This window comes from Podarcis tiliguerta (assembly GCF_965153285.1).
Source record: "Podarcis tiliguerta genome assembly, chromosome: 18".
NCBI lineage: Eukaryota > Metazoa > Chordata > Lepidosauria > Squamata > Lacertidae > Podarcis > Podarcis tiliguerta.
Window position 1 is genome coordinate 3,262,177 of NC_139551.1, and position 15,099 is coordinate 3,277,275.

The window sequence follows — 15,099 nt, forward strand, 5'->3', positions numbered from 1 at the left end:
GGTTGCTCATTTAATATGGCAAAGGGGTCGGGTGGGGAGAATAAGTTTCTGTAATCAAGGGCAGAAGAGAAAGAAGGCAGCGCGGCTTTGCCGACGCTGCTGTTTCAGGGGTTTATCGGGGAGCAGCAGCGCTGAGGAAAGTTCAAAAGCCGCCGTTAACGATGGGTGGAATTACCAAAATGGCTGGGAACTTGTACTCTACCTGGTCGGCAAAAACGTATTTGGCACCCAAACATCGATGGCTCCAAGTCTGCCTTTTCTCCAGCCACTGGCTGAGTAACATGGCATTTATATCGCTGCAATCTTTGCCATATTGAGATTTTGGCTTCAGCTTTGTGCAAAGACAAAGATGAGCAGGGACTTTTTTGCGGTGAGGGAGGGATGGAGAGCATGGATTTTGAAACCAACTCATATCAGCCAGTTCTCTCCTGGGTTCCCAGAACTGGTGCTACAGAATTTGATTAGCAGCTGGCGAAACGAGTGAAGCAGTAGCTCCAGCTCCAACTCAGAAGATTTCAGCAATATTTTAAAACTGCGTAACTATTTATGCATTAACTAGGATATCCTGGCAGGACTTTCCGGATAGCAGAGAAATACTGAGCTTTCAAAAATACAATCAGCTTCTCATTGTGAATTACAAAGCTTGAGAACTGGGAGAGCGTTGGGCGTTTTAAAAACCCAGGAGTCTGTCATCAAATGTTTGCGGTTCCAACCCAAACTGGAGAGCCACGAAGAACACTTTAGTTTTTGCACAAGAATCTCTTCGTCGCCCTTTCACCTTTATCAGAAGCTGGGGCAATTTAGAGGCTGAGGCAGCTCTCTGAAACTTAAGCCACTCCTTCCCCTGACTCGCTCGCTCACGTGAAGCCACGCTGAGAGCCAAGGGACTTAAAAGCCGAGTGAGTTAAGAAAGCAGAGTCGCTTCACCCAGAAGTCTCTCGGAAGCGCTGACAACACAGTATGAAGATGACAACAACCAAAAGGTCACTTAACTGCATCGTGGTTAAAAACGCTATTATAGGTAAAAAGAATATGTGGATTCGTATCGAAGTCTCACAGTAAGTGACCCATTTTTTTTCCTCCCCGGTTTGAACCATTCCTTCACGATGCTTCGGTCAGTGTTTTGTTCAAATCTCGCCTTTCAAAGGCTGCTGTGCTCCCCTTCCCCACCCGTCCTCCCCAGCTGGAATATGGAATAAAAGGCACACACATCTGAAGGAGTGGTAATGGGAAGCTGAGCCTTTGGCAACGTAGAGATTTCACTGGCGTTGCAAAAAATAAAACAAAAATCACCTTCTACAACAGCCCTGCTGCTCCTGCCTGCCTTCTACCAGCTTGTTACCATCACACCTCCTTAACACCTTCCAGTAGAACGTCTAAAGCAAAACCTCAACGCTGCTTGCCTTAGTTCTTGTGAACGCAGCCAAACGCCATGACGAAATCGCAAGTGGGGTCCTCAGCTATTATTTTAACCCGAGCCGCCCACAAATGGTCCTCAAATGCTCGTCAGCAGTTTCCCAAATTTCCAGGCCTGCACTGCACAAATTGAGAGTGACCCCCCCCCCACTAACCAGCCCCTACAGAGGGGTGTTGTATGGAGATGAACAGGCTAGTCTGGTCGGGCACAACCGCCTCAGGTCGATAAATGACTGCTTATTGGGCAGAGATCAAGTGCTTTGCCAGCATCCTTCCTCATCCCTCTGACAGTTCACTGCCAGGCTTACGCAGTTCAGACTTCCAGAAAACCAGTGGTTTAGCCAACCACAGGAGACTTGCATTAATGCATTTTTCCCCAAGCTGAGGCTGATGGGAGTTGTAGTAGAAAACCTCTGGAGGGCACCAGCTTAAGGAAAAATGTGTTAATGCTCAAAGATATGAGGTAGCAGGAGCATAGAAGCACAGCACCTGTTCTTGGTCTGCTAAACGCTAATTTATTAGACCAAGATCATTACACTGCCTCTCAGGGGGTTTTCCCCCCCATCAATCTTCTCTGCAATAAACTTTCAGGGCCTAGAAATGCAGCCTGAAAGGTGCTGGTTTAAACCTTCTCAGTACCATACTTTGGAAGAAGTTACTTCTTAATTGGTGGAAATGTGGAAGATTAAATTCTCTGTTCCAAGGTGATGGAGACTCGTGCGATAAAAACAAGTCACTCAATGAAGCTTCACCTGTGAGGATTCTTCTCTGTCACCCCTTGTGTGTGTGTCCCCCTCAAACACTCCCCCCCCAAGCTGCTCCTATCCGCCAGCCAAATTGCCAGTTGCTCCAAGGCTCAGCTTTGTCTTAAGGTAAAATAAAACTACAACTACACACTTTTTTGCCCATGATGTCGTGAAAATGCATGTTGACAGCCTGGTCCACTGATTGTTCGTCCTCGAAAGTAATAAATCCAAAACCTAGCCAACGACGAAGAGTGAATCAAGGTAGCAGGGTGTTGTGACACAAAACAGGATGATGAACAGTATTAGGGGCGAACCAAGGGTTCAAGCAAAGGGTTTCAGGTGACTTCCCAATGGCAAGATCTTCTGGGGCCAAGGGTTGGTGGGAAAACATGATAGCTCCCTGTTTATTGTCGCTGGAAATTTGGCTGACGGAGAATATATTACGGGCAGTACTTCCAGGGGCAACCTGTTTGCCCTGCCAATTCATTCCATGAATAAATATCTGAGAAAATCCCAAACACAGTCCTACGCAGAACACACTGCGTCCCCTTGGAAAACTACCAATGGCCAAATCCAGGACCACTATTAGCTGACGCAACTGCAGCCTTTCGCAAAAGCGGCTTTCTAAAAAACAAAAAATGAATTTGGGGGTGGGAAATGGCGTTGGGGTGGGGGCGTTGAATCGTTTCCCCCCTGAAACCCAAGATTTCCCCCTTGGTTTAATTTTCGCTTTGCAGCTAGTGCTGACAGCAGCCATTTATTGCTCTAAAGCGTTCAACAGAAAAAAATAAATAAAGCTACAGTCTCTGTAACAGTTATTGTCTCTCTAAGCTTATCCAACATGGTTGGGTAAGCCCATGGAGCCTTATCGTAGAAAAGGTTCATACTTAAAAAAGACACAAAGATACAGGCCAAGATAGATCGCAGCAGGTCAATATTCTGCTGTCAGCAACGAGAGCAGGGTCGGGGGGCGGAATCAAATTAAAAATAAATGGGCTGTGGGGGACTTTTAAGAGCATCTCCAACACGTAAGAGTATAAATGAAGCCAGGTCCACGATGCAGCAGCCTCTACAAAGAGTGGCTCTTTTGCTTGTCTGCAGGCAGATGGAAGTCTTGGCAGGACAGAAGTGGAAAGATGGGTGTTTCTGCACCCGAGAGACAACCGATTCAGAAACGTCCACTATTTATAATGGGGGGAGGACGTTATCAGGGACAGCTACTGATCGGAAGAAAAATGTGCTCTTTTGCTCTTCGCTCAAGGTTAGGACCATAAAGAAGGCCGATTGTCGAAGAATTGATGCTTTTGAATTATGCTGCTGGAGGAGACCCTTGAGAGTCCCATGGACTGCAAGAAGATCAAACCTCTCCATTCGGAAGGAAATCAGCCCTGAGTGCTCACTGGAAGGACAGATCCTGAAGCTGAGGCTCCAAGACTCTGGCCACCTCATGAGAAGACTCCCTGGAAAAGACCCTGATGTTGGGAAAGATGGAGGGCGCAAGGAGAAGGGGACGACAGAGGACGAGATGGTTGGATAGTGTTCTCGAAGCTACCAGCTTGAGTTTGACCAAACTGCTGGAGGCAGTGGAAGACAGGAGTGCCTGGCCTGCTCTGGTCCATGGGGTCACGAAGAGGCGGACACAACTAAACGACAACAAGGTTAGGAAGAAAAATGAGAGGCAAGCAAGGAGATTCAAAGAAAGGAGGATTGCAAACACCAGAAGGGAAAACTAAGCAAAAATTCGAGAGTTTCCCAGAAGCGGAGATCTGGCAGACCCAGATAAGAGGCGATGGGGTCACGGGGGTTGGCAGGGAGGTCTTTTGGGAATAAGGAAGACAGCAAGGAAAGGGCGTATGGAAAACCAAAACGTTGTCAGGGAGGCAAGCGCTAAGAGGCTGTTGGATCAGAACTGCTTCTATAAGAATGTAGCGCAGGTGGACAAGGGGTGGGCAAGCTGAATGATTGCTTGACAACAGGAGGGGGAGAAGGTTGTTGAAAAGCTCTTGGGGACCCTAGCAGCACTTAAGGACACTGGAAGAAATGTTAACTTCACAAGGAGATTTCCCTTGAAGCCCAGGAAGCTTTGCCGAAGAGGAAAATGGGTGCGAAAGGCCTAAGAAGACTGAAACACAAGGAGTTTTGAGAAGGGGAAAGCCTAAGGTTTAAGAACTCGTTGCGAGGGGGAAAGTTTGGCATTTTGGGGTGGGAGAAAACAGATGGGTGCACCCACCTAAAGGTTGGGGATCAGCTCAGCTGTGTTTGTCTGTTTTTTGGAAATTGTGAACTCTTCCTCCCTTAAGAGGGGAGATTGCTACGTTCCAGGACTAGATGAGTAGCCGGCTGCATTCTGAGCCCCAAGCCGCAGTTTGGCTGATCGCGGCAGCTCTCTCAAGTTCACCTCAACGAGCTTTGAGAGCTGATCTGCAAGGGAGAAAAGCACCTCAAGGCCAAACGCCCCATCTGATCCACCACATCACACTGTCATTCAGGAATTTCTCTGTGAGCCCAGAGACTCAAACCACCAAAAACAATGCGAGAGGTTTTGGACTCGTGCAAATTTTGCGTTCTGCAGATGTGCAGATTTAGCTGCATGCTGCATGCAATTCAAAGGTGCTCTTAATTTTCAGTAGCAGGCAAGCTAAAAAAAAGCAATGACCGTGACGAGTTTCTGAGAGCCAGTGTGGTGTAGTGGTTAAGAGCGGTGGACTCGTAATCTGGTGAACCGGGTTCGATTCTCCGCTCCTCCACATGCAGCTGCTGGGTGACCTTGGGCCAGTCACACTTCTCTGAAGTCTCTCAGCCCCACTCGCCTCACAGAGTGTTTGTTGTGGGGGAGGAAGGGAAAGGAGACTGTTAGATGCTTTGAGACTCCTTAGGGTAGTGATAAAGCGGGATATCAAATCCAAACTCTCTTCTTCTTCACCTTAAGTGCTACCTCAGTGTTCAGCCACAGTAAACCTTGCCTTAGTATAAAGCTTTGCTTTTCCATGAAGCCATTTTCCAAGACAAGATTGCAACAAGAGTCGTAGGACTTAAAAGCGTAACATTTACAAAGCTGCTCTTCGTAAGTAAGCAGCGTAACAGACCCCGACCAAAAAAGTGGACCAAATTCCTCTATAGGACATCTGCATCCTTCCCATCAGTGGTCCTCTCAAATCTATAACTTGGTGCTAAGTTGGAAAACTGGTAGGATGCGGTGGCGGCAGGGGGAACCAGTTTATATCACAGCTCAGTCATGAAATCACTAGCTGGCTGAAAGGAAGCCAATTAGTATTCAAGCGCACATTCCCCTTCTGTAAAATGGGAATAAGGAGTGGGTGCCCAGTATACGGGTCAAGCTTCCTAACCGCCATACAAATGACTGAGCAGAGATTTTAAGATGAAAGAAGGAAGTTTAAGATCTTAAGAGGGCAAGAGCTTGAGCAGAAAGAGACACCAAGAATTGGGACAGGGAGTAGTGCGTTTTCTAGGATGCTTAAGAGAGGAACTAGGACGGCCAGGGAGACTTCACAAGTTATCAACATGATGCATCCAATAGCGAGCAACACAGGGCAGCCACTGATGAAAGAGGCATTTGCTCTTCGCATCCCCCAGGGGTCTAACCGACACGTTGACACTTGCAGTGAAGTTCACAGCTGTGCAACTGAGTGAAGGAAGCATAGGGTTGCAATGGAAACCGCAGGACGCCGCAGACAAAAGCGGTTAAGAGGAAAGCGGTGTAAACGCAAGAGTCATGTTTGCCCGTAGTCGGAATGGGTGGATTGCTAGTGCAGGCTGCAGGATCATGCCCAACCGGCTGAAAGCTGCTGGCTGTGAGCCGAGCCGGGCCCAATCTGCCACACCAACTTGCCACCCATGCTTGGCATCCAGCACCGGACACGCTTGTTGGTGTACAAGGCTGAAGCTAAACACGGCTGCCCGGCAGTTCACGCCCTTCAAACCTGCTGGTGGTAGCTACTTGCATAAGTGAGGCTTTAAGGCAAAAGACAAAACCTCGGAAGGAAGCCTTCAAAGTTTCCTGCTTCGTCACTGGGAAAGTTGAACTGCGAGAGCTTTAGGGGGTCGTTTAAGTAAAAAAAAAATCATCACGTCTGGGTCTTGTTTTCCTGGTGAGCACAAGTGCGGGAACGATGGTTCAAAGTAGTGGCAAGGTTCTTTCACTGCCTCTCCCAACTTTAAAGGGGGCGGGGAACCATGCAAGAAGATGCTGCTCTTTACTGGGCCAGTGAATTTTTCTGTTGAAACAGTGCAAAGCTGTTGCAAAACGAATTAAAAGGCATCAAAACAAGAGAAAACCGCCCGCCCCCACTCCTCCTGCCCCCAAATATTGAAAACTTTCAAGTTTACACTCCAAATAAAGGCAGAAGCCCGAACCCCTCCTCCATTTGTGGAAATGGCCTGTACCTCTGTGATAATCTATCACCTAGAGAGAAGAAAATCTAAAGAGATATTAATCACAAACAGTTCACAGAGAGAGAGAGAGAAGAAAAGGAAGGGGAGGGGGGGAAGAAAGAACTTAACGTTTACTGTACTTTTACTATGAAACACTTAAATATGCCACTAAGGATGTATGTCTAAATTAAAATAAAAACTAAGACTTAACAGCTTAATCAATATGAAGTGAAGAATTTACATATTGCTTTAAAATAAATGGAGTCAACAAGGAAGAGTGGAAAAGTCTAGATGGCAAACTGTTTCCTAGCATGTCTGACATGCTACCGAGTGGGTTAGGTGCAACTCACGCAGATGACGTTTTTGTTTGGAAAAAATACTGCCTCTAAGAGCCGACTGAAAAGTGATTGCTGGAATGGAAAGCTAGACAAGACAAGGGCCGGTTCCCGCTGGGGCTGAAGCTGAGAAGGCACTGCTGACTCAGCCTTTGGAGTTCGGGGAGAAACTGCCTACTCACTCAAACATAAAAGCAGTTATCCCTCAAGGGTAACAGGGGGCTTGCCTAGATCCTCGTCTGTGAAACTTTTCAAGAAGCAACTTAACAGATGTGGCCTTTGGCCAATGCTTTTAGCTGAAGCCATTTAACCACAAAAAAGGGCAAAGCTGAACACATGTTCTAATCTTGCAGTTACTGATAACTGCAGCCTTGGAAAACAGATTTTAAGAGCCTGTATGCTGTAAAAAATAAGGGACGCGGGTGGCGCTGTGGGTTAAACCACAGAGCCTAGGACTTGCCGATCAGAAGGTCGGCGGTTCGAATCCCCGCGATGACGGGGTGAGCTCCCGTTGCTCGGTCCCTGCTCCTGCCAACCTAGCAGTTTGAAAGCACGTCAAAGTGCAAGTTGATAAATAGGTACCGCTCCGGCGGGAAGGTAAACGGCGTTTCCGTGCGCTGCTCTGGTTCGCCAGAAGCGGCTTAGTCCTGCTGGCCACATGACCCGGAAGCTGTACGCCGGCTCCCTCGGCCCATAAAGCGAGATGAGCACCGCAACCCCAGAGTCAGGGGTTGGACCTAATGGTCAGGGGTACCTTTACCTTTACCTTATGGCTCTAAAAAAGGGGGGGGATAGGAGAATGTGTACATTTAATGACTGCTTCTTTTCACTCCTTCTCCTTCGCCTATTTGAAACAAGCGGCTCAATCCAGGTGTCAACCTTTTCGTTAAAGAAGACACCTTTTGGGGGAACGGGCAGGTAGGGTGGAGACAGAGACGGACATTTAACACCTGACTTCAAAAGCAGTAACACACTGGAGGATGGAATTGCATGAATTACATGTAGCAGTTTGTTCAGTGGAATAATTTCCCGAGGCAATGTAAACAATATAGATATATTGTGTGTTGATGTTGTGAAAGTTTGCCATCTGACATAGGGAGAGGATAAAGAAATTTCAAGGACAAACTAGATTCTCCTTTACCTCGGGGCCGCTGCTTCTCTGCATCATAGATCATGACCACTTCAGTGACCTAGAAAAGAGAGAAGGGGAAATTCGACTGATGACGCTCCCACAGGAGGGTTAACACACGGCAGCAGCTAGCGATAAGCATCTGATAGGAAGCAAGGCAGAATAAGCCGCTGGCAAGTACCCTTCCCCAAGCAAGGGCTGAGAGGCAGAAGACCACTCGTGGCTCTTTCTTCTTCCAGGTGTTAATATATAACTGCAATAAACTTTTTTTAAAAAAACACAAATGGATAACTGAGAAAGCAATGCCAAAGTGCAAACCAAAGTCGCAGATCGGTAGAGGGCAACCTCCCCACCGGTCTTTTAAAATTCTCCAGACAAGGTGCAGATTAATTGTGCTGAAGCGGCAGAAAACGCATCTTGCTAGGAGCAGGGAGAAAAGCAGATGGCCCTGGAGAGTGAGGACGGATGCGTGAGCTGGAGGAACAAACAAGGAACACAGAGCATGTTTTCTAGCCATCTTAGTAATTGTTTCAAGCAGGCAGAACTCCCCAAGGTGGCAGAGTCTGCTCATATAAACAGGTGGCCTGCGTTAACTACCCTTTGCTAACCTCTGTACCTCGTTTATTTTTTCAAGGGGCAATCTAGAGGCTAGTGCGTGATAAGCAAGGGAAAGAGAGCCTCAAATGACAATCAGGGCTCCTAAAAAGATGTATTTTTCACTCCTGAATAACTGGTGCCATTTACCGTATTTTTCGCTCTATAAGACGCACCAGACCACAAGACGCATCTGGTTTTTGGAGGAGGAAAACAAAAAAAATATATATTCTGAATCTCAGAAGCTGGAACAGCAAGAGGGATCGCTGCGCAGTGAAAGCAGCAATCCCTCTTCCTGTTCTGGCTTCTGGGATAGCTGCGCAGCCTGCTTTTGCTCCGTAAGATGCAGACATATTTCCCCTTACTTTTTAGGAGGGAAAAAGGGAGTCTTATAGAGCAAAAAATACGGTAATGCTTCCTTGAGACAGCGTCGTTCCAGGGCATTCTGGAGAAATCGAGACAGGAGGGACAGTGGCAAGTTTAAGAGCTGCCCAATCCTCAACATTCAGCCCACCCACTTTCACCGTCTGCAAATGAGGCCTAATCGGCAAATCTATACGGATTAATTTACTGGTGGCCTCTTTAGTTAGACAAGGAGATAACAAGAGATGTCACCTAGCTAAGCACAAGGGGAAAGAAACTGCCATCAGCCACAAGCTTGAGGGGCTCTGCTCCCCATTTTACAGGTCCAGCTCAGCCTGCCTCTGCTGTGACAGGATGAGGACCTTCGGCACTCAGAGCCTCCCCCAACCAGCCCCAGGAGGCTGAGCTGCTCACATGGGGAAGCTGAGGCTGAGTTGCTGAAGCAGCCATCAGCGGGAAGGAGAAAATTTATCACCCAGCACCACTCAAGGGCTTTTAGGTAGCATTTGCCCGGATGAGCCACAAATGCCCCCCCAGGGAGTATTTTGGGAGCCAAAGGACAACTGCATAATGAAATGGGATACACATGGGTCCACCCGGGGCGAGTTAAGGTTTGAAAAGACAACTGGTTTGGCAGGGTTCAGGTTACCAAGCATGAACGTCGATCTTACTAACATGGGTCAATTCCCATTTGGGACCTGCCCAATTACGCCTTGCCCATTGTTTGCCCCACCTCCCCACGAAAACCCCCTCAAGCAAACAGGAGCATCATGTTTCTGATTCATCTGGGCAAAAGTAGTCATTAGCTGCTGAACAAGTTCAAGTTTACACATTCGCTGTTGGGAAAAGCTAGTTCCCCGTTTTTAATTGCGCGTCTCAAGTTGAATTCCAGTCTGCTTCCGAAACTGACCAAACTACAGTGGTACCCTGGGTTAAGTACTTAATTCGTTCCGGAGGTCCGTACTTAACCTGAAACTGTTCTTAACCTGAAGCACCACTTTTAAAAAAACAAGATTAAAATACAACATTAGGATGCAGCCTCTTCACAGGAGGAGAAAGGAAAAAGAAAGAGGGGGAGGGAATCAAACTGATTCTAAGCCAAAGGCCAGGTGGAACAACTCTGTCTTACAGGCCCTGCGGAAAGAGATCAGATCCCGCAGGGCCCTGGTCTCATGAGGGAGAGCGTTCCACCAGGCCGGAGCCAGTGTTGAGAAGGCCCTGGCTCTGGTTGAGGCTAATCTGACTTCCTTAGGGCCCGGGACCTCTAGGCTGTTGCCATTTATGGCCTTAATACCCTGGCACAGGTCCTTGCCCACCCTTCCACCTGCGCCTCTCAAATCCATTCTGTTCCAGCACACCTCAGAACCAATTTCCTGGTGCTTCCTAAAGCTGCTGCCGGAACTCCTTAAATTCCTGTGGAAATTTGGGGGTTTGGGAAGGAAGGGAAACTATGAAAAATCAGCAGGACACCTGGGGGCTTATTCCAAAGGTAATATTTGCAGGGAAGCAAGGAGGACAGGGAGACAGATAACCCTAGTTGGACTTACTATTATTAAATTCATTACCCACCCTTCAACAGCAGGCCACTCTGCCAGCGCATTAAAATTACTCCCCCCCGATCCCAACTCAGTACCAGCATAAAAAATACCCCCATTTTTCTATTTTGGAAATCATTCAACTCTTTTCCTGAGTAAGCCAGTGATAGTTTAGAACAGGGGTCTGCAACCTTTAAGACAAAAAGAGCCACTTGGACCCGTTTCCGAAGAAAAAAAAACCTGGGAGCCGCAAAACTCGTCATTATAAAAATAACTTTTTTGTCACTTTTTTATTATTTCTTTGTTTGACCCCTCAGAATTACTCCTCCTCATAGAAATAAACGTTAAATTAACAAGTTACCTTTTTTGTGTGTGTGTGTGTTCTTCACTCCCCTTCAAAACAGTGACCAGCGTACGTGCCCCCTTTCAATGCAGTGACCAGCGTACATGTCCCTTACAATGTAGCGGGCGGGCGGGAAGGTGACGTCGGGACGGTGCGTGACTAACGCACGCACTGCCCCCATGCGACGTCACAGCCAGTACAGCGCCCGCCACAGTGGGGAGTGTCGGGGCGCACAATGCGCCTCCTCCCCTCGCTAGTATCCGCCCCGGAGCCGTGGCAAAGGTTTAAAAGAGCCACATGCGGCTCCGGAGCCGTGGGTTGCAGACCCCTGGTTTAGAACGAAAAGGTCCACAGAAACCCAAGCCTCTGAGAAAGGGAAGAGTTCTGGGGGAAATCATGCTTCACCCCTCATGTGTTACACTGGTAACACTCCAGGCGTAAACCTACGCAAATCCGCTGTTGTGATTAAATAGGTTTTTCTTGTATTAACAAAACCCTGTTTTCAAAGCTTGCTGGTGCAATTCTTCCTTTTCTTTTCAGGCCCTAGGTGCCTGGAGCACAGAGATAAGGGCCAAAGCCTGCCCGGAACTGGGAGTCTACCATTCTCTCTCTGCTCCAAACATAAGCAGCTTGTAAATTAAAGTATAAATGCAGGCAACCTATGTCCAAATAATGATGAGTTGTTTGGAGACTTACCTGCTTTGGGGGTGGGTGGGAGGGAGAAAGAAGAGGGGTGAGGAGGGAGGGGGGGAGTGAAGAATGTGGCCCACTTGAGAACAAAGCACGAAAATGATCTGCGAACCATTTAAGCAAATGGCACCTTGACCAAAAATAGTCAGTGGAAGAGCTACTTCTGTGAGTTGGCATTTTCACTATCAACCAGCCCCAATGGAAATCCCCACTCCCTGGCTCTAAGAAAGGGTGGTCATCCGTTATCAGGTGCAAGAGAAGCTTGCTAGACACACACAACTCAACATATCCCTGCTACATTACACCCTTGCGTTGGATTTTGTTATAAGCCAGGACTGGGGGGGGGGGGGGGGCTAGTTGACCAAAGAGTGAGGAATGGATATAATTAATTTGTTTACTACTATACAGGTGAAACTCAAAAAATTAGAATAGCGCGGGAAAGTTCCTTGATTTCAGGAATTCAACTTGAATGGTGAAACTAATATATGAGATCGACTCGTGAAATGCAAAGCGTGACGTGCTTCTGCTTCTCAGAGGTCCAATCTTGTTCGATTTGCAATCCTTGTTTTGCCGATTTCCTTGAATGTTCTAATTTTCTGAGCTGGTTAATTTGGGGTTTTCACCAGCTGTACGCCATGATCACAAATCAAAGCTTGACATATCTCGCATTGCATGTCATGAGTCTGTCTCATATATTAGTTTCACCTTTCAAGTTGAATTCCTGAAATCAAGGAACTTTTCGATGATATTCTAATTTTTCGAGTTTCACCTGTATATGACTGGGGGACCACTGAGCCCCTCACCAGAGGCTCCAGCTTTCGGGTGGGGGGGGACCCCTAGAGACGGTCAGGACATCAAGGGAGATCTCACACTGGTTGGTCAGTCCACCCTGAGAAGACAGAGGGGCAAGAGCAGACTTCATGGCATCAAATTAATACCAGCCAAAAAATTATTTCTGCCACAAAACAGTACAAAGACACACAAAAGCCATGCTGTCTACATTTTGCAAAAATCAGACATCCTTATGCTGGATCAATGGGACTTTGAGAAGAGGCTAAACCATGGGCTCAGGATTCTGAAACCAAACACCTTAGAACTAGGGGCTTTTATGGCAGATGAAGCTGATGGACTACATGGAAATGGCGGAAATGACTGGCAGAATCTGAGACCAGGGAGAGGAGTCGATGGAAGAAGATTGGAAAAAATTTAAAGTATATTTACAGAAATACTGCAAAATTAATGAATGTTAGAAAAATACTGGAATGAAGTTATATGGTCTTAGCAGAAATGTTATAAAGAATTAAGCAAAAATTGATTATTAATGGGTTGAAGTGGAAAATTTAAAGTTAGATTGGGTTAGGATAAACTACAGAACAAAAATTGAGAAAGAGGGAAAGGATTTGCTGAATTAGCTAATTTGAACTAGAATACAAAAAAGGGAGGTGTGAGGAAGTCGAGGAAACAAGTAAATGAAAGATAAAGATATGGAAATTGGATGTGTTTTTAAATGTTTTGGTTTTTTCTTGTTGTTTTGATGTATTGTTCTTTTATTATTATTATTATTTTTGATGTATTGTTTGTTAAATTTTTCATTCTTTCTTTCTTCTTTTATACTTTTTTTCTGTAACTATAAAACTTTTAATAAATATCTTAAAAAAAAAATATAGAACTAGGGGCTTTTATGACTAATGCCCAGAAATGCAGGTTGGTTGGTTTTTAAGAAGGAGCAGACAGCCACAGGAATATTTCATGTTGATGAGGCGAAAAATCGAACTCCAGGTGTAGAGGAGGGAATGGAGATGGAGGAGATGGGAGAAAGAAGCTGCTTTCTGGAGACCTGATGCCTGCCAGCGCAATAAACTCACCACTCCGAACTTCTTGAAGTATTCCCTGAGCTCTGTCTCGCCGCAGTTGTGAGGGATCCCACCGACAAATATTTTATTAGATTTGTTATCGCTCCTGGATCCTTTCTGCTAAGACAAAAGGGACAGAAACGGCGGCAATTAAAACTAGGATGTATCCTTCAAAGTGATGCTTGTTCCATGCCTGCGGAAGCGCCGGTCCTTTTGACGGCCGAGCAACTTCTGCCTTAAAGGAAGAGGGGCAAAAGGGTTCTTTCAAATTGGACTTAAAATTCAGAGATGGACCAAGCTGCGCTCTCTAACTTGTCTTGCAGCCTGCAGTTCAGATCCGGCTCAAAGACACACACCCTCCCAAAAAACCACAACCAACAACAACATTCGTTCATGCGGCCAGACTGCCATTTGTCAGCATGTGTCTCCACTGCAAATGGCAGAGGGGCTGTATTTTTCGCTCTGTAAGACGCACCAGACCACAAGACGCACCTAGCTTTGGGAGGAGGAAAACAAGGGGGAAAAAATTCTGAATCCCAGAAGCCAGGACAGCAAGCAGGATCACAGCTCAGCGATCTCGCTTGGTGTCCTGGCTTATGGGATAGCCGCGCGCAGCCTCTCCTGGGCAGCGGCATGAATTCTCTCCCTGCCCAGGAGAGGCTCCGTGTGGCTAAGGCTCCCCCAAGAGCTGCACTCCCTTTAAAGAGCACATGGAGCGTGTGTGCGGCTCTTTGGGCCCCCAAGAGCCACACACACGTTCCATGCGGCTCTTTAAAGGGAACGCTGAGCAGAGCCTCCCGCCTGCATTCGCCCCATAAGACGCACACACATTTCCCCTTACTTTTTAGGAGGGGGAAAGTGCGTCTTATAGAGCAAAAAATACGGTATATATGAGGCAGCACCAGTGGGGTGGGAGTTGAGAGAGATGTTTTCAATGGGTAAAGGTAGAGAGGAAGTCCATTCCTCTTACCATTTGTATTGGTCATAGAATCATAGAGTTGGAAGAGACCACAAGGGCCATCGAGTCCAACCCCCTGCCAAGCAGGAAATACCATCAGAGCACTCCTGACATATGGTTGTCAAGCCTCCGCTTAAAGACCTCCAAAGAAGGAGACTCCACCACACTCCTTGGCAGCAAATTCCACTGGCGAACAGCTCTTACTGTCAGGAAGTTCTTCCTAATGTTTAGGTGGAATTTTCTTTCTTGTAGTTTGGATCCATTGCTCCGTGTCCGCTTCTCTGGAGCAGCAGAAAACAACCTTTCTCCCTCCTCTATGTCACATCCTGGTCCTCTTATCTGAGTTTTGTAGGGGCTTTTGAGCAAAGGCTATTGGGGGGCTAGGTCACCTCCCTAACCCCCCCCCTCAATAATTCAACAACTGAAGCGGTGAACAGTAGTCACAAGTCTTCCTGTCCTACTGGAAGGAAGTGCTGATGCGTTGTGCTACAAATGTGCGCCCAGGGTGCTGAAATGCCATATTTGCATGTGGATGGAATCACATCGGCCAGAAGGTGAACAATTCAGACGTTACCTGTCTTGAAAACCAGCTGCACCTAAAAGGCTCACGCTACTGGAGCAGGCACCTTGGAAAGACTCGCCAAGTTAAGTTGCCGTGCGTGAACTGAACTCTGCCTGCGCGTGGAAGTGCTGTTAAGAACACTGTAATTATTTCTTCCCCGCCCACGCCTCCTCCGTATAAGTG

General features: G+C 47.0%; 2 protein-coding genes across 13 annotated transcripts in view; one reads left to right on the plus strand and one right to left on the minus strand.

Moving 5' to 3' along the window:
• The window catches only part of GAMT (guanidinoacetate N-methyltransferase), a 230,584-nt gene that overhangs the window by 182,266 nt on the left and 33,219 nt on the right, over window positions 1–15,099 (plus strand). The window lies entirely within an intron of this gene.
• DAZAP1 (DAZ associated protein 1) overlaps window positions 1–15,099 on the minus strand; it is a 53,661-nt gene that overhangs the window by 17,690 nt on the left and 20,872 nt on the right. For 5 of the 11 annotated variants that reach the window (XR_014506691.1, XR_014506692.1, XM_083421767.1 and 2 more), the window contains exons 5-7: window positions 13,409–13,513; window positions 8,031–8,079; window positions 2,314–2,396 (exon numbers count right to left, since the gene is read on the minus strand). Coding sequence is in view for 7 of the 11 variants with exons in the window: in XM_083421767.1 (XP_083277893.1) it covers window positions 2,314–2,396; window positions 8,031–8,079; window positions 13,409–13,513 (237 nt within the window). In the remaining 4 variants the exon portion in view is untranslated. Of the gene's footprint in view, window positions 1–2,313; window positions 2,397–8,030; window positions 8,080–13,408; window positions 13,517–15,099 lie in introns of all 11 variants that reach the window. The other 6 variants (XR_014506693.1, XR_014506694.1, XM_083421770.1 and 3 more) reach the window with 2 other exon arrangements.